This window comes from Sesamum indicum, linkage group LG7 (assembly GCF_026168435.1).
Source record: "Sesamum indicum cultivar Baizhima isolate 11 linkage group LG7, ASM2616843v1, whole genome shotgun sequence".
NCBI lineage: Eukaryota > Viridiplantae > Streptophyta > Magnoliopsida > Lamiales > Pedaliaceae > Sesamum > Sesamum indicum.
In genome coordinates this window covers 5,919,192-5,943,080 of record NC_142663.1, presented here as the reverse complement: position 1 = coordinate 5,943,080, position 23,889 = coordinate 5,919,192, and the positions used below count along the sequence as shown (strand labels likewise).

The 23,889-nt window shown below is 29.6% G+C and overlaps 2 protein-coding genes across 3 annotated transcripts; both read left to right on the top strand.

Moving 5' to 3' along the window:
- Positions 1-1,619: 1,619 nt before the first annotated feature.
- Positions 1,620-4,792, top strand: LOC105166093 (mitogen-activated protein kinase homolog NTF3). Of its 2 annotated transcripts, none has more exons than XM_011085322.3 (3): positions 1,620-2,024; positions 3,297-3,720; positions 3,799-4,792. In XM_011085322.3, the coding sequence occupies exons 2-3, from the start codon at positions 3,298-3,300 to the stop codon at positions 4,492-4,494; spliced, it is 1,119 nt and encodes a 372-aa protein (XP_011083624.1). In that variant the 5' UTR covers positions 1,620-2,024; position 3,297; the 3' UTR covers positions 4,495-4,792. The 2 variants fall into 2 exon arrangements, with proteins under 2 accessions (XP_011083624.1, XP_011083622.1); XM_011085320.3 differs by having other exon boundaries at positions 1,621-2,024; positions 3,294-3,720.
- A 14,268-nt stretch (positions 4,793-19,060) lies between these two features.
- Positions 19,061-20,457, top strand: LOC105166092 (bZIP transcription factor 44). The gene has a single exon (XM_011085319.3). The coding sequence runs from the start codon at positions 19,670-19,672 to the stop codon at positions 20,162-20,164; it is 495 nt and encodes a 164-aa protein (XP_011083621.1). The 5' UTR covers positions 19,061-19,669; the 3' UTR covers positions 20,165-20,457.
- Positions 20,458-23,889: the final 3,432 nt, after the last annotated feature.

Here is a 23,889-nt window from a genome sequence, read left to right as displayed (position 1 = left end):
CACATCTTATAATATACGTTAGGAACTTATAATATATTGGATATTATTTTAAAAATAAACTCTTAAAGTATATTTGGATAAAATAAAATATTAGACTGTTTGGCACAATAAAGTTTTTTATTAGTAAAATGACTAAAATGAGCATCATACTATTAGAATCAAATAGGTCGTTATTTCTTAATATAATTCGCTTTAAGAAAATGTTAAAACACTTTTATAAATTACTAGTAAATATTAGTTTAATTATAAATAAAAATTTAATAGATAATTTTTATTTAATAAAAAATAACAGATTATTACCTAACTTTTTGAATAAAAATAATATATATGTATATTCGTGTTAGACGAATATTAATATAGATATATAACTGGTATTTTCTTTATTAATGCAATGACTATTTCTAGTCGTAAAATTTATAATATTTTGAATTTATATTTTTTAATAAATATAATATCAATATCAATTTTATTTTTATTTAACTATAATAATTTATTATTAAATAATAAATTATTTTATCTTTTTTGAATGTTAGAAAAATTAAATAGTGAAAAAAATTAAATCCTAGAGAGAGAACGAGTATGTTTTTGTGTGTGTGTGTGAGAGAGAGAGAGAGAGAGAGAGTGAGGAGAGTATGCGGGTGTATATGTGTGTGTGAGTGTACAAATGGAAATATTTTTATCTTATAACATATTAATTCTATATAGCTTATAAGATTTATAGAATAAAGTTAAGAAAATTTTAATCTTTTTTCAAAAAATTTATAAGATTCAAAACATCTTATTTTGAAATCTTATAAGCTTTTTTTCCTAAAAAAATAGCCAAATATTTTATAAGCTCTCAAATATCTGATAAAATATTTTTAATAGCTTGTAAGTTCAGCCAAACACTTTGATTTAAATACTTTTTAAAAATTATACATATACAAAGAATGCACCGTGCTTATTAATACTATAAATTAAAGTAGAATACTTTTTTTATGTCTCTTTTTTTCGTCTGTTTTTTTTTTAATTTTTTTATTTATTCATTTGGCTTCCTCCTATCCTTTATAATTAAATTGCTTTTATTTTTTTTTAATTTTTATGTATTGTTATTATAAATTTAATGTTAATTTATTATTTTATATATATATATTATTTGAGAAAATATTCAAAGACATAGAGTGTGTTATAAATTATTAATTATTATATTAATTTCCAAGTTAAAAGTGTTGATCGCAATCCGTTAATTGTCAACTCATTCAAACACTTGTGCTAAAACAATTAATTAACAGTTGAACTAACAACAACATTTGCCCACCGTACAAACTGAGCTCAATCGGATCACCTTACCACCCTGCTTACCAAATTCGTTTCATCACAACCATCCGATTTTATCATCATTGAATAATGGTGACACTAATACGTCAGCGTCCCAGGATTTGTCCTTCACCATGCGCCGTACCGGATCTCTACACCACCCATTCTTTAATGCATGACAATTATATCTAAAATAGATAATCTTAAAAAATACTATTTTTCTATTATATCAATAATATTTTTAATTAGTTTTTTATTTTTAATAAAATTCAGTTATTCATAATATATTTGATTTATGATATGAAGGGGTGCGTGCGACCATTCTGACCAAAAACAGGGGAGTGTGTTTACATAATCACTGACACGCTCTCTGCGCATGATTGCGACCACATAACGAACCGCCAGATTTTAATCTCAACTATCTTTGATTACCAAAATTAAAAAACATCTCAAGTATCTTTCCCCAAGAGAAGAATATATTATCAGCGTCCACAATATACATTAATTTCTGTGAATCTGAGGTCATTCATCCCACCACATCCTCCTGATTGATGCAGTGAAATTTTAGCAAGTTCAGCTGAATCCAGCTTTCAATGGCGAAATTTGAAGCAATTAAGTGAAAGATGGGGTCTTATCAAGTAAATTTTGGAGGAAAGGGAGGATATTATGAAGAATTTTGAGCTCTGTGATCCGATTTGAAGGAATTTCTGGAAAATTTTGGTGCAAAAGTATGCTCGCTTTGATCTAATTTGCTGTTTTCTTCGGGATTGACGAGTTTTCTTTCCTTCTTCTTTCGCTTTCTGTAGAATTTTGTGCCTTTGGTATAACTATAGTAAGGCTGTCTCTTTTCTCCTTCTGTTTGTTTCCTCATGAAAATCTGATTTTGGTTTTTATTATGTTTTTCCTCATGGTGAGTTTTTATTATGTTTTTGAATTTCCGAAAGTGGACTTTCTTTTTTCTATTACCTCTCCTATTTTCTATGGTTGCTTCTTACTGTTGAACAATTTACGCGTATACATTTATTTGTGTCTTTCAAGTATAGGCATGTGGGAGTAGTAGAATTCTGGTTCTGGAGCAAATATGGAAAGAAGATGAGTGAAACTCGAATGCTTTTACTATGCTCTTTTTTTGGGTCATAAGATCAATAAACTTGAATCTGGATGTTATCTTATGATGGCAAGAAATTTTATTGAGCACTTTAAGTAAGATTGTTTTAGTAGTGCTTCCTCCACATGGAATTGGTCTTTGGAGGAGGCCCATAGTGGATGTTTGTTGGTGATATAGGAGTTTTGATGATGTTGTGGAGTTTAGAGTGGAATAATTAATTAACTTGGGAGAAATGGGCTTTTGCTAGGAATTTAATGAGTTTCATTTATTGGTTCCAGTGAGATTTTCGTTGTAGATTTTGTTAATGTTGTACATGGAATTGGTGTTTACTGAAGAAACCGAAGTGGGTGTTTTACATTTTTCTTGTTGGTGTTTTATGTTGTTTGGAAATGCGTCTAGTCATTTTCTGTAATGCAGCTTAGAAGGCAAATTTTCGGAAATGCTTTATTACTGTCTCTGGTTCTGTGATTACCGATTAAACATCGCTACAACTAGATTGATGATGATGATTGATCAGTATCAGTTGAAAGTGTAGAATTGCCATCCTGCTGAAAAGTAAGGAAGTTTTCATACTTAATCTTAGCAATTTTGATTACTGTGGCATAAAAAAGACTAGTTTTTTCCTTTTAACTTGTTTATGGTCACTTCTTTTAAAAGAGAGGATCTTAGGTGAATATTGGTTTTAGATTCAGATTTTGCCTCAAATACCTTCTTAATCTGCATTAGTCCAAGATCACATTAAAGCATGATTCTGGTGAGTAATTGCTTCTGAAACGACTCTTTATGAGTATTGTTTGCTTGTGAAATTGTTTTAGGAAATTGATCTATGTGTAGGTGGTAATCTGTTTTCATTCACTGTGTCTAATTTTGGTGTTCTATAATGTTTCAGTAGTATGGCAACTCCAGCAGAACCTCCAAATGGGGTTAGATCACAAGGAAAGCATTACTACTCTATGTGGCAGACACTTTTTGAGATTGACACGAAATATGTGCCAATCAAGCCTATTGGTCGAGGTGCCTACGGTATTGTTTGCTCTTCTATCAACAGGGAAACCAATGAAAAGGTTGCCATCAAGAAGATACACAACGTCTTTGAAAATAGTATTGATGCACTCAGAACCTTGCGTGAACTGAAGCTCCTCCGGAATCTTAGACATGAAAATGTGATAGCGCTCAAAGATGTGATGCTGCCTATACACAAAGGAAGTTTCAAGGACGTTTACTTGGTTTATGAGCTTATGGATACTGATTTACATCAGATCATTAAGTCTTCTCAAACACTTACAAATGACCATTGCCAGTATTTCATCTTCCAGGTACTTATTCATACACTGAACAATACATTCACGTACTTGTGGCTCTCACTTTGATATCACTCTTCTCAATTTATGCAGTTACTTAGAGGTCTGAAGTATCTACACTCGGCAAATATTCTTCATCGTGATTTGAAGCCTGGAAACCTACTCATCAACGCAAACTGTGATCTTAAAATATGTGATTTCGGGCTTGCTCGTACCAACAGCAGCAAAGGTCAATTCATGACTGAATATGTAGTCACTCGGTGGTACCGAGCCCCAGAGCTCCTCCTCTGCTGTGACAACTATGGCACATCCATTGATGTGTGGTCTGTCGGTTGCATCTTCGCGGAACTACTTGGTAGGAAGCCAATTTTTCCTGGTACAGAGTGTTTTAACCAGCTTAAATTAATTGTGAACATCCTTGGTAGTCGAAGGGAAGATGATCTTGAATTTATAGACAACCCGAAGGCAAGAAAGTACATTCAGTCTCTTCCATACTCCCCTGGAACCGCCTTTTCCCGACTATACCCGCATGCCCATCCTCTAGCGATTGATCTGTTGAAAAAGATGCTCGTCTTTGACCCGTCAAAGAGGATTGGTGTAACTGAAGCACTTCAGCACCCTTACATGTCTTCTCTTTACGATCCAAGATGCGACCCTCCAGCCCAGGTCCCGATCAATCTCGACGATGATGAAGATTTAGGGGAAGAGATGATAAGAGAAATGATGTGGAAGGAAATACTGCACTACCATCCAGAAGCTGCAGCAGCAAATATCGAGGTTAGTGCGTAGTCTTGAGTAGATCTTATTTCTCGTATGGTTTTGAAGACAAGAATTGTTTCTGTGACATCAGAGAGTAAGCATCAATCTTTAGTTTACTGCTCCTTTTCTTTATTCCTATGATGAGAAACACTGAATTAGCAGTTTGGGATCCTAGTCTGCTTAGTATTATCTGCCTATGGAAACTGTTCTGGGCTTGAACTTTTCATAACGAGTGCCTTCTGATTTGTACATAGGTGTCTTGTACGCTAGGAACCTTGTCATTGTACATTAGTTACTAATACTATATATGATAAAACCGTTTATGGTATTTGATATTGTCCAAGTTTATTAATATTTCTCTCTTTCTGCCTATCTTGAGCTATTGTGTCTGTGGCACTGGACAAATTTACAATACTGTAGACGTCCATCTTTTCTTATTTAAGCCGCCAATTCATTGAGTTCGTTAAGGTAGTCAGAGTTGATGGAGTTATTTAAAAGGTGGATTGGGTCATGGGGCGCTCTACCCTTGCTGGGCCTTCATTCTTTAATCCAAATTCTTGATGAGTTGGATGGAATTGTCCATCACCATTCATCCATCAAGCGAACGAGCCCTTTCATGATCACATAAATATCACAAATTATTTGTATTTCAAGACGGCTATAATGACGGACCCACTTCTTTGTTTTACTGATTGTAGCGGCTTCCTGTCTTGTGCCTTGTGGTGGAGACTCTTTTTTATAAGTATGAGCAGGGTTTAAATAGTTGGAACTCATTTTTATTAGGTCTGAACAACATGAATTTTGATGTGGATCAATCCCATAACAGGTTGCATTTTTAACATGTTCTGGTCCACTTAATCAATTCAAAATAAAATAATAAGACCTTGTATTGATCCATCAAGATGGATAAAGCCAAAATCTGGTGAGCTTGCAGGTTTATTGTCCTCAAAATATATACAACACAATCATTGACTTTAATTTGGAAGGCAATTATTAGTCTATTTATTTAGTTCATATATATTTTTGGAGTAATACATTTTCAATCAATACATAAATATGATTAAAAACAGTAACAAACTACATCAATTCAATTAATATATTATGACTTAGAACATTAACAAATTATAATAGCTCACATAAAGTAAGATAAATATATATATAAAATAAAATAAATACCAACACATTCGACAAAATTTAAACCATAATTTTAAATTTATTCATAACACTTCAATCTTAATTTGAACGGTTAAGCTAAGATATTATTTGTTAATTCCAAAGTTTTACAACTACTAATTATTTGCAAAATGCTTTGCGGCTTGGCACAGTATTCGAAGATGGCAGCTTCAACCCAACGACTGTCCTTACTTCTATATTGACGGCTTTTACAGGCTGCTCTTCCTTTTTCCATTTTGACTACTACTCCAACTCACTTCTTTATTATAATACCCAATGTTTTAATTTTAAGATTTTTTGGTAAAGAAAAAAGAAAAGCAAAATATATATAAAAAAAATCAACTATATATATATATATATGTATTTATTGGCAAAAAAGTTCTCAATTTCAAGAGATTCGTTGACTTCCATCCATAATAAATAAAAATATATACTACGCTTGGTTTTACATTAAAGGTCACTGAGAAATCTATCAATAATAATAATCCCAAAATATATTCTTACAAATATATTTTTTGGGTTTTTCTTTTGCAAATTGAAAAATATCTTAACACTTTCTCTCTAAAAACTCAATATTGTGTATTTTGTTTTAGATAGATATAAGTATCAAACGTGATGCACGAGCGAAAAAAGCCTTTTATTTTATTCTTGCTTGTTTATTTATAAAAGGATAAACTATTGTTTGGGAAAAAATGCAAGCAACTCTCTTATGATGTCGCAAATGAGCAAATTATTCCCTTATGAAAAAATAAATAACGATTTACTTCTCTGTATTTTTTAAAATATAACAATTTATCCTCCTATGATTGTTAAAATGAAGCAATTTACCTCCCTGTATAAGGAGGTAAATTACTTCATTTTAAAAAGTACAGGGGGTAAATTGCTATAATTTTTTTATATGAGGTAATGTGTTCATTTTTAATATCACAGGGGGATAAATTGCTATTCACCCAATTATGTTTTATATTCCCTGAGGTTGAGTTTAATTGCATAAACACTTCAAACTCTTTGCAAAATTTATAAGTACACCTCTTGAAGTCTTAAATGTAATTGCAAGTACTCCCTCGATAGACGTACTTGTAATTTTACAAAAAACATGAGGTATTTGTGTAATTAAATCTATCCTCATAAACTGTTGATATAAATTATCTTTTATGAAACGAGACAAAAAATTGAGGTAATTAAAGATTAAGCGAACTAATGGCAAGACATATAGAAATCAAGTATATATTAGTATATAGGGATAATTACATTTGTACTCCATGATCTGTTATACAAATTACCTCTATGCTTTAGATAATTACACACATAATTATCCGAAACATCAACATAATTTACATAAATTTTCTTTCTCTTTTTTTGAAAAATTTATACATACACTTTCAAAAAACGTCAACATTATTACACAAATTATTTATAATTTTTTATTATTATCCCCCCTACTATAATTATATAAAAAAATTATAGGTAAAGAATACGATTTAAGGGCATTGCATTTGGAGACAAAAAGATTGGAATGGGCGTAGAGGCCATAAATGGAGGGACAAAGAGCCACAGATATCAGCACCTTATCATTGATAGACAAAAAAATAAAGGCAAATCTTCTTGAAGGATACGAATATTTTTGTCAGAGAGAGCAAATCTTGAGAACTATAGGGGGGCCTGCCGCAATTTCTAATGGTTGGAGTAATTAATGGCTACATAAATCATAAGTTTTTTAACCTTAAATAATAAATAAATATGGAATTTATTTTAATCTTGCAAATCGAGTTAAGAAATTCATATATTTAGTTGGGATAATATAGCCAACTTTGATTAAAATAAAATTATATTCATTTTCTCCCCTTCAAATTTCTCAAACGTAGCTATATATACACATACACATACACATAGACCACGTATATACAAAATACATTCTGACTCAAAGATAATATATTAACTAGACGTGGCACGAAATTTGCAGTATATTTTATGTCAAAATGTTAAGATATCAATATTAAATCATTCTTATTTTTCAACAGTTTCAACTTTCAGATGATGCGGTTGTTTAACATAGTATCAAAGTTGCATCAAATGATATATTTTTACTTGGAATCTCATTACTTTATAAAAGAAATGTTTCATATGCAGGGTTTTGCACGAGACGCGGGTTGTGGTTCAACGCAAACAATTCAAAATTAATTAATACATATATATATATATATTGTTCTTTTCAACTACATGATCTACTGTAAATTAATTAAAAAATTGAAAAACCAAAGATATCCAAAAATCCCCTCTTTTTTTTGCAAGTAGAATTTTGTGGAATTCAGTGTCAGAGTATGAGACTTTTTGATAAACCATCACATGCTCAAAACTTGTTCCTTCCATTTGCATGCAAAAAGAGGCAAAGTCTACACATCTTAGGCTAGGGTTTGTCCCTTTTTGCTTTTCTTTTTATTTATTTTTGCTGTTGATGGATGGAACGTTATGGGACCGAACAAATCCGCATGCACTCAACAGTGTTTTAAAATGAATTTTGCCAAGTCTTTTTTCAGAATAGATTGATACTTATCTTGATGAATATTGACTTGTTTTGAGATAGTACTGTTTGGTGGAACCTACAAGACTTGATGGGATGATGGAAATTTGATTATGATCATATAATATATAACTATATATATATATATATATGGTTATTGTTAAGAAAGATAGGAGACGGACCATCAGTATACCAAATATTCTCATCCAACATCATTGCAACAATTTCGAGTTATAACCCACAACTATTACCAGAAAGGTGATGACCGATACAGCCTCATCAAGACGAAGAGGGTGTTTGGGTTAGTTTGTGAGCTTGTCAAAAATCAAATCGTTGTTTCAAAACTTATAAACTGTTTGATTTTAGAGAATGAGTTTATAAGATCCAAAAACAAAACGTTAAAAATATATAATCCCAACCTATTCTTAATCATTTTTTTACAAACTTGTTCAATTTTAATCATGTTACTTACAAAATAATCATTATAGACACCTTATAAATTTCATAATTTTATTTTATCCAAAAAAGAAAATTCCAACAAAAATTTAATAGGTTAAAAATACCAGTTATATAATGTATTATCATAAAACCTTTGAAAACACCTCTTCTTGTAATCAAGAAATGATGACATTTACAAATGCAAGTAGGCCCACCAAAACCTTGGAATATATGCATAATAACAAAGAGTGAATTATGCATTCATCAAAACAAAAATATAAAGTGTGAATTATGTTAGAATTGAATAAGGAGAGTTAATTTTAAGGATACTAGTTGGTGGGGTCATTTGGTCTAGTTGTGATGCAATCACATCACCACTACTGTTTTATCACTTTTTCTCAACTACTCTTTAAACTTCAAATTTCTTAATCTATTTTTCTCTCTCCAATTAATGTTACCTACCAATCTTCAAATATACATCTGACATAATTACGAATACCTTCTCGTTGTTGTGAAATTACTAATATCATTAGAATTACATAATTTTTGAATGGAGGTCTGAAATTTGACTCTTGTTGTATTTTTTTAAAATAAAAAAGATATGCAAAAATCAAGCGAGTTAGATGAATTTCTTTTAAAAAAAATAATATATATATATAACAGAATTTGTCCTCTTACTTTATAAAAAAATGTCATAAGATCTTTAAAAAGTAGGTAAAATTATAATTTATAATTTACGAGGGTATTTTGATTAATTTACCATAAAAATTAAATGAAAACTAAAGAAATTCGGTTGGTTGTTGGACTGCCCTTAAAATTAGGGAGATATTGATAATTTCTTACATACCGACAAAATATTTGTAATTATGTCAAACTTTAAAAAAAGTCGATGCACTTCATATTGCACTCATGAGTATAAATTTGCACCATATATTTTTAAAAATCTTATATATTTAAATATGGGTGGCATGTGGGAAATAACATATTAGTCCACATATTTGAATTTGGGGTGTGGCTTTGGAATGAAGCAATTTAGCAGAATAGGGGACAAGATTGGAACTCTGGTAAGGTAAATTGGGCACTTACGGTACAATCACTCCATATCCACCAACTGCACTGCTTTATTGCCTTTGGTAGGTATAGGACTCTTGCGGTTTGAATTTTCAAAGTCATTTGTAAGGGGAGATTTATTGGTTCTGTTTCTATTTTTATTCTCAGTTTCTAGCATTTTCAATTGTTTGTAGGAAAATAATTTGAACATGTTTGAATTGTATAGATGCGAGAAATGAAAATTTATTTAAATAACCTTATAAATCGAAAATTTAAAACATAATTAAAGTGGACCTGCAAATTCTCATTGGATTAGGCTAAACAAATATAAGTTTTTGAAACGTCGAATTAGTGTAAAATTTGAAAATAAAACCAAACGTGCTGAACGCGATTAGTTTCATTTTCACTCATACTATGTAAGATGAAGGCATTTATGGTGATCAGGTAACTCAAATGGTAACCATGGTTGCTTTTAATCACTAACCTGAGTTGGGTTGGGGGACGCGAGAAGAGCTTTTATTTTTTATTCTTCGAAATTAGGTTTAAATATCTCTCTTATTTTTTTTTTTCTATACAGTAGTAAGTCGGACACTTGCAAATAAAAATTTCAACAACGTTTGAAATGTAATATATAAGCAGCAGCCTCCTTTAAACAATCACGAATGGGTCAAATTTTGGACATTTTTAAGTCAATCTACTTTGTTATTTTGGTCCTCCTATTTCCATGACTTACAAAATTGATCCATCATGTTATCAGTTTTGCACATTTTTTAGCACAAGTATTAAGTCTGCGTCCAAAGCTAATGGAATTGCACGTGTGCGTCGAAATTGGGGGAAAGAGGGTGAAATCTGGTGCCTAAATGAGAGCTAGCCATATATACCCTGTTTGGATGCGATATATACTGGGGTCAATTATTTAAATATTATTTTAAAAAAATTATTTATATAATTTTTTAAAAATAATATTTAAATAATTAACCCATATATACTATCTATCTTCCTACTTTTGGCTGAAAAAAAAAAAAAATTCCTCTAGAATATCACCTTCCCCCCGACACACACCCAACGTGCTGTTCATATGCTCTTGGGATGAAAACTTGATGATCGAAATCAAACGTGTGCAAAATTAATAACCTAAGGGATTAAATCTATAAATCAAACAACATGCGGAACTAAAATTTATAGCATTTTTTTGAGAGCAAAATAAAGTAAAATATATATATGTACAAGTTGATTTTAAGAGAGGTGAGATGATAGAGTGAGCTGTAACCACCACACTCTCCTTTTGAGGTAGTCCCGCCGTCCCTACAAACCGACCATTACCTTTTTTTCTGTAAATAATTAACTGATTAATTAAATCAGAAGAAAATTCATTCATAAATCAGTACTGTTGGTGGAGCTATTATTATAATTAAATATCAAGACTATGATAAGGTAGTAACTTGGTTTTCTGGGTTTTTTGGTGTGATAAGCAACTATCATTTTCAATATATATCATATAACCAAATCAGGCAGATCAAGGGTCCACATTTTGAGTATTAGAAACCAAGAAACAATAATCAAATGTTCACAAGTTACTATAATGTTGAGGTGGGAGAATCTTCCAACTCTTTTTATTTTGATTGTTCTGGTCTGGTTACGACTTACGATTCAAAACTTAGCATGTATGTACTTGTGGTAACCATTCCATCATTTTTAAATCTATGATTCACGTAAAATCGTACAATTATAAAAGTTTAAGCATTCAACGACGTAAGTACAACTTTTGCTAGCTATCCTAATATTGCTTATGACCTAACACGAATATGTGATGCATTTCTAGGAGGGATGTGATATGTGAAATAATTATTGGAGATAATATTTGCATATATATACATATATATATATATGTATAGAGAGAGAGAGAGAGAGGGAGAGAGAAAAGAGTATATTCTTTTTATAGGCAAAGAATCTCACGGCCTTTTTTCTTCAACTCTTAATTTATCAATAAATTGATGTAATAAATGTTTGTGTGTGGATGATATTTGGTTTGCGCATGAGGGGTACATATTTGTCTCTTTTTCCTTTTTCAATCAATTTCAATATCTAGAAATTAAATAGATTTTGTTTCTAACTTTGAGCTTTTGAAACCCCAACTTTATCCTACATTAATTATTAACACCTTTTAAACAAATTCTTTTTTCAATAGATAAATTTATCTCTGTAAAAAATTGAATTATTTTCTATATGATAAATAATTCTTTTTTATTTAAAATTATGATTAGATATACTAATATAAAAATTTATATTTGGCATAGGACGGAAAAATTAATCAAACGACTTAGTGTTCTATTTGAGATTGATTTGTAGAAAGCTAATTTGAGATTCATTTATTTAACACGCCAAATTTTACTTGATCTTAATTTTTCGTTTGATAAGATTTTAAAATTCGGTTAAAAATAGATTTGGGAATATTTAATTACTCGAGTTAGGGTCACGGCTGATTTAACTAAAAGTAATTCGAGCTCAATTTAATTATTAGTCAAAACACAAATTATTCAACTTGATAGTAATTCAAATAAATTTGAACAATAATACATTTAATTCGACTCGACTTGTCTACAACACTATTGTTTTAGCTACTAATGTGATTATTAATTTATTTTTGCATGCAGTAGTGTGTATTTCTTGTTTATTTTCTTTACGTATGAATTAATTTAAAATCTCTCAACCCAATTTAACCATCTTTTTTAATATATGAATTATTGAAAAAAATACAATTTATCTCTCTAAAAAAAATTATCAATTTATTCCCCTGTACTTTTTAAAATGCAACAATTCATTCTTTGTATTTTTTAAAATAAAGCAATTTACCCCTTCGACAGGAGGGTAAAAATCGCTTCATTTTAAAAAATATAGAGAATTAAATTGCTATTTTGTTTTTGTAGGGGAGTAATTTGCCCATTTACAATATCATAGGAAAGTAAATTATATTAAACCCATATTATTGTATAGAATCATGTAGTAAACCGATATACAGAATAATGATGCCAGAATGTTAATTAATGATAAAATCAAACAATTCAACTTTTACAAACTTCAAATATTATGCCCAGTTTGACATAACCGTTATTTGAAAAATTATAAATATTCTACTCAAATAAAAATTGAATATTGTAGCCCCTAGACAGGTGGACATCATTGCTATTTAATTAATTTACCCTTATTGAAAGAAAAAAAATATAAAAGAGAAAATAGAGAATGGGTAGAGCAAATAATCCATAGAGCTATTAGTCCATAAAAATATTTTAAAATTTTGAAAAAATATATAAAATTATAATTCATGATCCAAAAAGACGTTATGGTTAGTTCACGATAAAAATTGGATGAAAACCTAATAAAAGCTAACAAAATAGGCTCATCATTAGACAGACGTTAAAATAAAAAAGATATTTATAATATCCCATATAACGAAATACTATAATCACGTCAATCCTAAGAATAGATGTATGTAATTTAACTTATATATTTTAAGAATAACATTTGTTTTCAAGAATATAATGGAACATAGAAAAATCAGATATAATTAGAAAACATGAACTCCTTTTCACTAAAAGCTCTAATATTTAGTTTTAGCAAACCATATATTATATAGAAATTTTGAAATATATATATAGTGCATATCCCTAGGGCATTTTGAATTATGATCACTATATTTTAAGCCCACCCCACTTGCAAATAAATCATACAAAATCGTGGGTGTATAAATAATTTATGACATAGTACAAAAGCGTACATAGTATTTTGATGCCTTTGTCAGAAATCTTGTACATATTTATGGTTCAAGAAACATTGTGTTGTATTCCAACACATGCACTAATTAACTCCACATGCCTTAGATTCTTTAGCCTCCCTTGCAACCATATGAATGGCCCTAATCTTGTCTGAACTACGATCCCCTATTTAAATTGCACAAACAGCGTGCATTTAGGCACATATATTAATATATCTTGTGTTTGGTTTAATCATTCTCAGATCTGTATCGAGAAAATCTAAGGAATGATGTATGTCCAAAGTCAATGGTTTATGTATTATAAATTTGTAGTTTTGGTCCAAAAACTGTTTATTTGAGGTTGGAATTTGGATTGAAAAACTCGATTTGAGGTTGGAATTTGGGTATTGGGTATTGGGTATGTAAATGTTTGTAATTAAATGAAAAAAAGAAAAGAGAAGAAAGTATGAGAAAGGGTCCCCTACCCTGACAAAGTAGAGATTTGTCAGAGAAATGTAAACATGTGAAGCTGAACAGTGAACCCCATCTCCATTTCTGTCATTAAAACTGCTTTTCATGTGGTGGGACTCTCAACTTTTAATTTCAAGATTTCATCTTTGCTCTTTCTCTTGTGCTGTAATTGTCTACCAATGGACCACTCTTTCTACCTCCTCATCAACTCTCATTTTCAATACATTAATTTTTGTATAAACCCTACAACATGTCTCTCTCTCTCTCTCTCTCTCTCTCTCTCTCTCTCTCTCTCTCTCTCTCTCTCTACATATATATATATATATATATATATCCAAAGTTCATACAATCTTGTATTAGTGCATGGTAAGATTAAGCTTTTAATTTTTCTTTTTAAATTCTGAGTTCGAGTCTCGCGAGCGTGTATCTACCATAAATTAGAATAAGTTACAATAAGCTCTTTTGAAATTTGATATAATTATAAATGTTCTTTCGTTGTTTAGAAAGTTATCAATACCTTCTTGATTTTAATGTCCATCAAACAATTAGCCCATTTTATTTTTCTTCGTCAGCATTTCTTCCTTTTTTGGTGATGAAATTATTAAAGTGTACTTGTGGATCATGGATTATAATTTTACTCATTTTTTTATAATTTTCTAAATTATTTTTATGAATTAGAAGGAAAAGAAGAAAATTTCACCTTGTCAGCGTTTTTTACAATTTTTCATTTTTTTTTAAAAAAACAAAGGTAAAGTGGATATTCCAAGCCCCCATCCAAAAATTACATAATTTCACCAAATATCATGAAATATTGTAATTTTTTCAAACAATCAAGGAATTCTTATAATTATGCCAAACTTAAAAAAGAGCCCATCGTACTTTACTTAACTGTTGAAATTCATGAAATAATAATATATATAGACTAAAAAGTAAAAATAATAAAGAAATTAAAACAGTCATTTATTTAAAATATTATAGAATTTGCCATACAAAACTTGTATGATATTTAAATTAATGTTTATCAATAAAGACAAAAAAAAAAAAAGATAGCATGTATAGCTTAATTAAGTTTTTACCCATCTAAAAGTTTTATTCTTTGCTCTTTTAATTTGTCGTGGCTTTTCGTACATCTTGGCATGCATTTTGAATCAGACCACGTTTTAACATGTGACTTTTCCACACTGAAAAATAATAAGCAAATTAAATATATAAAAAAGTTATAGATTTTTCAAAGGGTTTTTTTATATATGTATAATTTTAAGTTTTAAAGGAAAATTAATTAATAAAATAAGGAAATCAAAGTTGACGAGATATGACATGTTTGGGACATGCCATGATCTTGCCACCCGATATTTCACTATTCTGAGTTGGATTTCCTAATTGCAAGCAAATTGAAATTCCAAGTAAGTGTTTATGGTAAACAATCATTTTGTTTAAAAATTTAAATTGTTTGAAATAAAAAATATTAAATTATTAGAGATGGGAATAATTTAGTATGAATTAATTATCATGCTCTCTTTACGTACAAATTTTATGACGTGATTTTGATACTATATTAAACCACCATCATATTTAAAAATTTAAATTATTAAAAAAATTATTTAATATTAAGATATGTAATTATTCCCCAAAATTCCATTTGGAGATACATATATTCAAGAAATATTATTTAGTTTTCAATTTGTGCAAAAATAAATATCTTTAAATGTTTTTTCTTACTTTTTTTATTTAAAAAAAAACATATTACATCAGTTATAACTGTTACGATTTCTAGGAGACATGGTTTAAATATTATAATATCGACAATAATCATTATATTATTATCTTACATTTATCTAAGATATATAATACCTCAAAATCGAGATTTCTATATGATGCTCATGTGGTAAAGAATTCAAAAAATGAAAATGAAAATTAATTATAGGGTAAGCAAAATCTGGAATTAATTAATTAGTCTCTATTTATCCTTGGTTGATTAGTCGCATTTTAGTTTAACAAGTTAAGCTAGTTTTTCATTAGTTTAGTTGAATTTATGGCCTCTTGTTTCGTTTGATTCTGATATATGTTCGACGATTTTTAATTAAATTGCTTAAAAAATATATTTAATTATATTAATATTTTTAACAAATATATAGATAATAAAGTTAAAATTCCAAAACACGCTTTAGCTTACCTATGATTTCAATCAGAAGAAAAAATTAAGTAGAATATTCTCAGCTAGAGATGTGCTATCGTTAATTAGTTGGTTTAGAATTAATTAATATAATGACATATTAATCAATTGCAACTTTGACTAATTTGGCAGTCTTGACTTTTGATACCAAAGCCACATTAATCATACTAATTAAATTATTTATAATTATTAAAGTATCGAAATAAAATTAACTAATAACAAAATTCGGATTTTTATCTAATTGTATTATGGCAACAAGAATTGTTGTTGCTAAAATCCTATTTTTGATATTATTATATTCCCTAATGAGACTATGATTAAATAAAATAATAAAATACATTTTGGCCCCTGAATTAACGAATATAACACTTATGCTCTATAATTAAATTTTTGGACAATCTTGCTCTTGTATTATATGTAGTTCAAATAATTTCTTTTTCTAATAATTTTGTATTTTAAATTTAATTAAAAATTTCTCAATTATAAAAAGTATCTTTTACTTATAATGAAGTAATAAAAAAATTAGTAAATTAAATATTTTGAATGTTATTATATTTTACAGACTCAAAATGATACAAAAAATACACAAAACAATTTCATAAAAAAAAATTATTAATTTTTAATAAAATTAAGTTATTAACTATTTATTCGTTTAAATAAAAAAAAATTAAACATATATTAATTAAAGCCCGGAATAAACGGAGAGAAGGTATGGAGGCGCCTAATAAAGGCAAAAACACTCTCCCAACACACACACACACCAATTCTCTAAAGATGATAAAATCTCAAAATTCATTGAATCTGATAAGCAAACTAAAAATCTCTTCTACCTTTTGCTATTATTAGTCCAGACCTCATAATATCCCTTAATACTGATTCTTCGTCAGTTTTTGACTGTCTTCTCATGCAGCTCCCCATACCATCTTCTTATATAGCCCCCAACCCCATTAACATATATTTTCGCTACAGTAATTAAAAGAAAAAAATTATATAACATATACAAATTAATTACGACTATGCGGGTTATAAGCCGTTGTTGTTGTAACTGAAGTTAAAAACATTAGTCATGGCTAAAAATCATAGCAAATGTTAATAACTCGTGATAAAAATTTAAGGTTTCGCATTAATTTTGTTTGACTGGTTAATAATATTGATTTATAACAGTTTTTGAGTCGTGATCGTTTATAATAGGGTTTAAATGCATTTTGCACCTCTGAACTATACATTTGGTCGTATTTACACCCTTAAAGTATGAGGGCTAACAAAAACACCGCTAATAAAATAGTTTAACATTGATATGATAAAAATGCCATTCTCACGTACCTCCTATACTGTTTTTTTTACTCTTTAAAAAATGTTTCATTTAAAAATAGGATTAAACAATTTTAGTCCTCTATTTTATGAGATTTTCAAAATGATCTCAAAATTGAAAAAAGTCGACACATTTAAACACATAAATCTCATAAACTAGAGGAGTAAATGTATCTACTTTTTCTCAATTTTGAGACCATTTTAAAAATCTCATAAAACAGAGGAATAATTAAATATGTCTATTTTTTTAATTTAAGATCGTTTTGCAAATTTCATATAGCAGACAACTAATTAAATGTGTCCCACTTTTCTAATTTTAGGACCATTTTAAAAATTTTATAAAATAAAGAACTAAAATTACTTAATCTTCTATCTTACGAGACTAAAAATACAATTTTACCTAACTTTTTATTTTCAAACACCTTCAATTTTTACCATTTACTTAACTCACAATTGTTTCTACTGACTTATTCGTTTATTACAAAAACAAAAGTTTAGACAAACACTTATGATAAGGTAAAGATGTATGTCCGTTTTGAGGTGCGGTGAAACAGTGGGAGTGCTTTTTGACCTCTCTTTTTCTTAGTTGGTGAAAGAGTCCAAGGAATAGTTCCATGACTTCCTCATAGCCAACACCACCACCCCCTCTTCTTCTTCTTCTAATAATTCCACCCCCACCCCCACCCATCCACCACTAGATTCCTCGCCAACAATCATTTGACACGTACCACTTCCCAATGGTAAAAATTAGACGAGAATTTTCTGTCACATTTTGATATCATACCAATATATAATTAAATTAATTAATACTCGTCCTTTTAAAAATTAAAAGAACATTAATTAAAGTAAACCTAAAAATAATATTACATATAACACACGCCTAAGTGCAATACTAATACAGGATATTGATGTAACATATAAATGATGTGGTTTGCGATTCGATTGATGTCCCATTACATGAGATATTATTCACTTTAACTCCACATACGTTTAGTGATTTCATCTTGAAAATGCATCTTGTTAGGAAGAAGAGGCCACAATGTCTGTAATCAATATGTGATACTTGCCTACGTTTTCAACTCCAGACAAGAGGCTTGGAATGGATATGACCTCATTCCCACATACGACATTAAATAATACGGTTTACTATTATATTTTCGTGTTAAATAAATATTATCCGTTTTAACACTCTATAAATTTTATGATTTTGTCTTGAAAAAATTATCTAAATTACTCGTTCACACCTAATTCGGAGGCTTGACAAAAAACAAAAAAAAAACCTTTTACTGTTGCAATAAAATATTGAGTTTTAGAGTAATTAATAGTGGGGAAAGGGAGAGTTTGTTGAAATCAAGGTAAAAGTATAGTAATTGTCAGAAGAGAGGATGAAGTTGGTGACATCGAATTCAGTAAAAATGGGATGGGAGCGTCACCGTATTTTGCTCCACACACACAAACACATACACAGACACACAGCTGGAGTTGGAGGTTTGCGGAATTATTTCTCCACCCCACATGCCTCATCACTCTCTCGACCACCACCACCACCCTACCCAACCCCACCTCCACCAGATTCCTAAGCCCTTCACCTTTTCCTCTATTTTGTTTTAATTATTATTATATTAAAATATGATAATGATAATTATTTCTCTCCATCTTTTTTTCCTTTTTTGAAGTTTTTTGGATTTTGTATGATTTTGTCGCCCACCCTTTTCTGCTATAAATCAGGCCCTTCCCCTTCCTCAAAAACCTCTTCCTCTTCTCTTTTCTTCCCTCCCTAAAGCTTTGTCTTAATTGATTTCCTTCTCTTGTTTTCTCCTCCTTTTTCTTGTTTCGTTTCTTGGGCATATTCTGCTCGTTTTTGTCCAAAAATCTTTAGATTTCTGGGCAGATTCTGCCCGTTTTTGGGGCTGCTACTCTGCCGGAAAATAGGCAGAAACTTTGTTCAAAATCTTGTGAAAAATACATACATACATATATATATATATATTGATGCTGCAGAAAGTGTTGTTGATGTTTGAGATTGATGTCTCCTGTACTCAGTGAAATCCTCAGGTCCGGTTTTATGATCAATTCTTCCCTCAGGCGCAGGACCCATCTTGTTCAATCTTTCTCTGTTGTCTTTCTCTACTGGTTCTACGTTTTCTCATAAGTTAACTACCCTTCCATCCAAACAACCCCCTAATTACATACATATCTATATATATATATATATATCTATATATATTTTTGTGATCTTGAAAACTTTTACTATTTGATCAAAGAAATAAGCGTAATTCATACGATCCGGTGACCCTTTTGGTGGAAACGCGCGAAAATGGCTTCTTCCAGTGGGAACTCCTCCGGCTCGCCGCCGATTCAGAACTCCGGTTCTGAGGAGGATTTGAGGAACCTGATGGATCAGAGGAAGAGGAAGAGAATGCAGTCGAACAGGGAGTCGGCGCGGCGGTCCAGGCTGAGGAAGCAGAAGCATTTGGATGATCTGATGGCTCAGGTGGCTCAACTGAAGAAGGAGAACGGCCAGATTTTGAGCAGCATGAACGTCACCACACAGCACTATGTGAATGTGGAGGCTGAGAACTCGGTGTTGAGGGCTCAGATGATGGAGCTAACGCAAAGACTCCAGTCCTTGAACGAGATCTTGAATTACATCAACTCCTCCACCGCCGTGGGGGGCGGAAGCTGCATGTTCGAGGCGGAGGAGTTTCAGCATCAGGGATTTGGTGATAGTGTGTTGAACAACCCATGGAATAACATGATGGGGCTTACCCAACATCCCATCATGGCCTCAGCTGAGCTGTTTGATTACTGATCATCATCATCATCATCATTGGGATTCCGGGATCAAGATTTTCTTGGCAAATTTGATTGTAATTTTTATTATTTAGTTCAATTAGGATCTGGGGTTAAAAGGATTACTTAATATATAATTACAATTATATTATGGTTTCAATGATCAGAAGTAGAAAATTAATGAGGGGGAGATGGGGTTCTTGGTGTGTAAATGGGTCAGTATTTAGTGGTGATAATATCTCCCCCACTTGTATCCTCATGTCCTAAACTGCTTTAATTACTCCTAATTACTATTTTTATTTGAATTTTCTACACCGACTTTTGAGTTTGATGTGTTCATCTATTTAATTATAATAATTAATAATTATAACACATGATGGTTCATTTGACTAATCTTGTTCACTTGCTTCTACATATATATCTTATAATAGTCAAATACCAAATAAAGGGTTCCACTCATCTTATATCTATTAAATAAAATCGTCAATTTCTTTTTTTTTTCACTATAAAGAAAATACAACATTTAACTATGATTAATTGTCATAGTTAATTACAAAATAGAAGTTGTAGTAAATAGTCATTGACCACGACGAAGCAACGATTATTGATCGTGGTATCTGTGATGGTGGAAAATTTATGTTTTTGTATTAGTTTTACTTAATCGTGGTCAATAAAAGATATTTACCACGATTTTTTGTTCATAGTTATTAAAAATTGCAGTGAATAGTCATTTTATTTAATGTGTTTCTTATATCTATTAAACTACTATTAAGTTAACACAAAATGTGATTCATATGTCAATTTTGTTTAAATATGCTCAAATTTTAGTTCAAATCAGATATGGTCAAATTTAAATAATTTATAGGGTAAATTATAGCTAGCCAAGTCTATTATATTTTGATATAATTATGAAAAAATTACAAATACTGCTTCAAATAAAAATTAATTATGTAATTTCTAGATCATGCAGTGAAAATTAATATTTTATCTTTGTTAATTTTTTCAAAATAAATATATTTGAGAACACAAATTGTGAGTGGTAAAGTTAATAATACATAAAGCATATTGGTCCAACAAAATATTTTAAAAAAGTTATATAATTCATAATTCAAAAAGGCGTTGTGGGAAGTCACCACAAAAGCTAGATAGAGACATGCTTGTTGTTAAGCGTACGTTTAAATTATGGGGTATTTATAATTTTTCAAAAAATAATGATGTATTTGTAATTATATCAAATCTAAAGAGGTGTGGAAGAACTCAATTAATTTCCTTTGATCGATGTCAAAAGAAATATGAATTTTCACTATGGTAATTATTATGGTTAAAAATAAAAAATTATGACGGATAATAATTAATCAAGTTGTATAATGACTATTAGTCGTTATTTTTGCAAGCGATCCAGAATATTTGTTATAGCTAAAAATTATGGCAAATAATTTGGTGATCATAAATAACATCATATGAATTGTTGATTAACCGTCATTAATTTTCTCTCAATTTTATCTGATCGTAATAAATATCATTGATTTAATACAACTTTTGAACAGTGATGATATATATTATAGGGACTAATCAATTTTTTTTTTTTTTTTTTGTAGTGTGCCCATCTCTATCTTATATATATGAGGTGAAAAGACTCATAATAGTAATTAAATTAATATATATTTAAAAAGGAAATTAATTACATGAGAGATTAATAATTGAATGTTAAGGAATAAATTAATAATTGTAAATAATAAAATTTGTTCCCATATAAGCATGGGTGGTGATGAAAGCACAGGTACATGTCTGTCTCTGTCTATTAATATTAAGGTAATTAGTAAAAGCTTAACATAATTAATTAATATAATTTAATTTATTAATTGTGTCCTTTTCTTGTTTCTTGTTTAATTAGTGGAGACAAATTAAGTGGTTTGATCAAGTTGTGGTGGTAATGTTTGCTAGCTAGCTACATATGCTTTTATTTTCTAAATCATGTAATTAGATGATCAGTTGGTCAGCTGGAGACATAACCTACCAAATTTAACTCCTTTCCTACCTAAATTAATATACAATTATAAATTTGATACGCTTTGAGCATACGGAGCAACCACCAAATATAATAGCCACCATTATTGTGAAAGATATTAGACAGAGGATTATCAGTATTAATTTATCTCGTTCTGTTAGTTCATGTGCGTTATACAGATTATGGCGTATCCCTTGGCCTGTCGAGGGAGAAACCACCAGTTGAGCATTGTTGTACTGTACGATCTTGTTTTATTAATAAAACTTACATTTACCCACAAAAAAAAAAAATTTAATATAGAATTATTTTTATTTATGAAATAATTATAATAAATTTGCAATAAAACATGATCGTAAATGATTCGAGTCGAATCCAACACGTTATTATTCAAACTTGATTAAATTATTATCCAACTTTAAAAATTATGTTTGAACTTGATTTGATCAGTGACCTAATCGAGCTTTAATTTATTATTTTTTAATTAATCAAATTAAAGCGAGCTCGAACCGGTTCAAAAGCTTATCGACCAAACTTTTTTTCAAGCTTGTTGCTTTGTTAAATCTAACAAAATCGAATTCAAACTAACTTTTACTAATCGATTTCAATCGAATAGTCTAATTTATTTTTCAACCCTAAATAAAATCCTTAACTAGAAGCTAGTTTGGGAATTTCTTCTTTTTCTTTCTTTTTCTTTAATATGAATCGTACGTAGAAAATTAGACTGAGTTATGTCATTTCAGCACAATCTAGATTTCACTGTTATAGTGATTTAACCCTCGTGATTCGCAAATTGCAATTTTTTATTCCATTTTTTTATATTTTATATATTTTTTAATATATACACGTCATATATACAAAAATTACGTTTTAAATAAAAATTAATGAAATAATTTTCTACAATTTGCATATGTATTTCAAGAAATTGATAATACAAACTTAATTAAAGACAAGCTAACACATTAATTTACACACACACACACACGTATATATATAGAAATTATATATTGTGGTGTATTGTAATTGACCCACTTTAAGAGATTACTTAATTATTTTTGCCCTCAAGTTGGTGCAACGTGACTGAATCACTGACCTCACACACATTGGATTTTTTTTTTTTTAAATGAATAAATTATTCAAGAATTAGTTACCAGCTTTATGTTATATCATTCTTTACTTTTAAGGACAAAAAATTATGTTAACACCCCTGAGAATAAGTTTAATTACATAAATAGTCTATATTTTTATAAAATTATAAGTACATTCTTTAAAATGTAGTTATAACTAAAAATATACTCTTATTCAATAGCGAAATTTTAGACAAACATCCTTTGAGTACATTGCACTAATGCCCACTTCAAAAATATATCTGTAATTTTATAAAACTTAAGAGGTATTTGTGTAATTAGATGTAAATTTAGAGATGTAAGTAATTTGTACATTAGGTTTGAGTTAACACCAAAACAAAAAAGTTTGAGTTATAAACTTTTGTTTTATTTAATTTATTATTAGTTATTTCATAAAATTTAATCAAAAATTTAATTATTTAAATACCTCGATTTCATAAAGAATAAAAATAAAACTTGTCCAATTTGACTTGGGTTGGACCTGGACTGGACTGGTCCAGGAGTCGGACCTGAGTTTAAAAATGAACTTAATTGAAGTCCATTTAAAAACCCAAAATCAATCATGAACAACACTAAATTGATCTTGGACTAGAATTTCTGATTCAACGATCG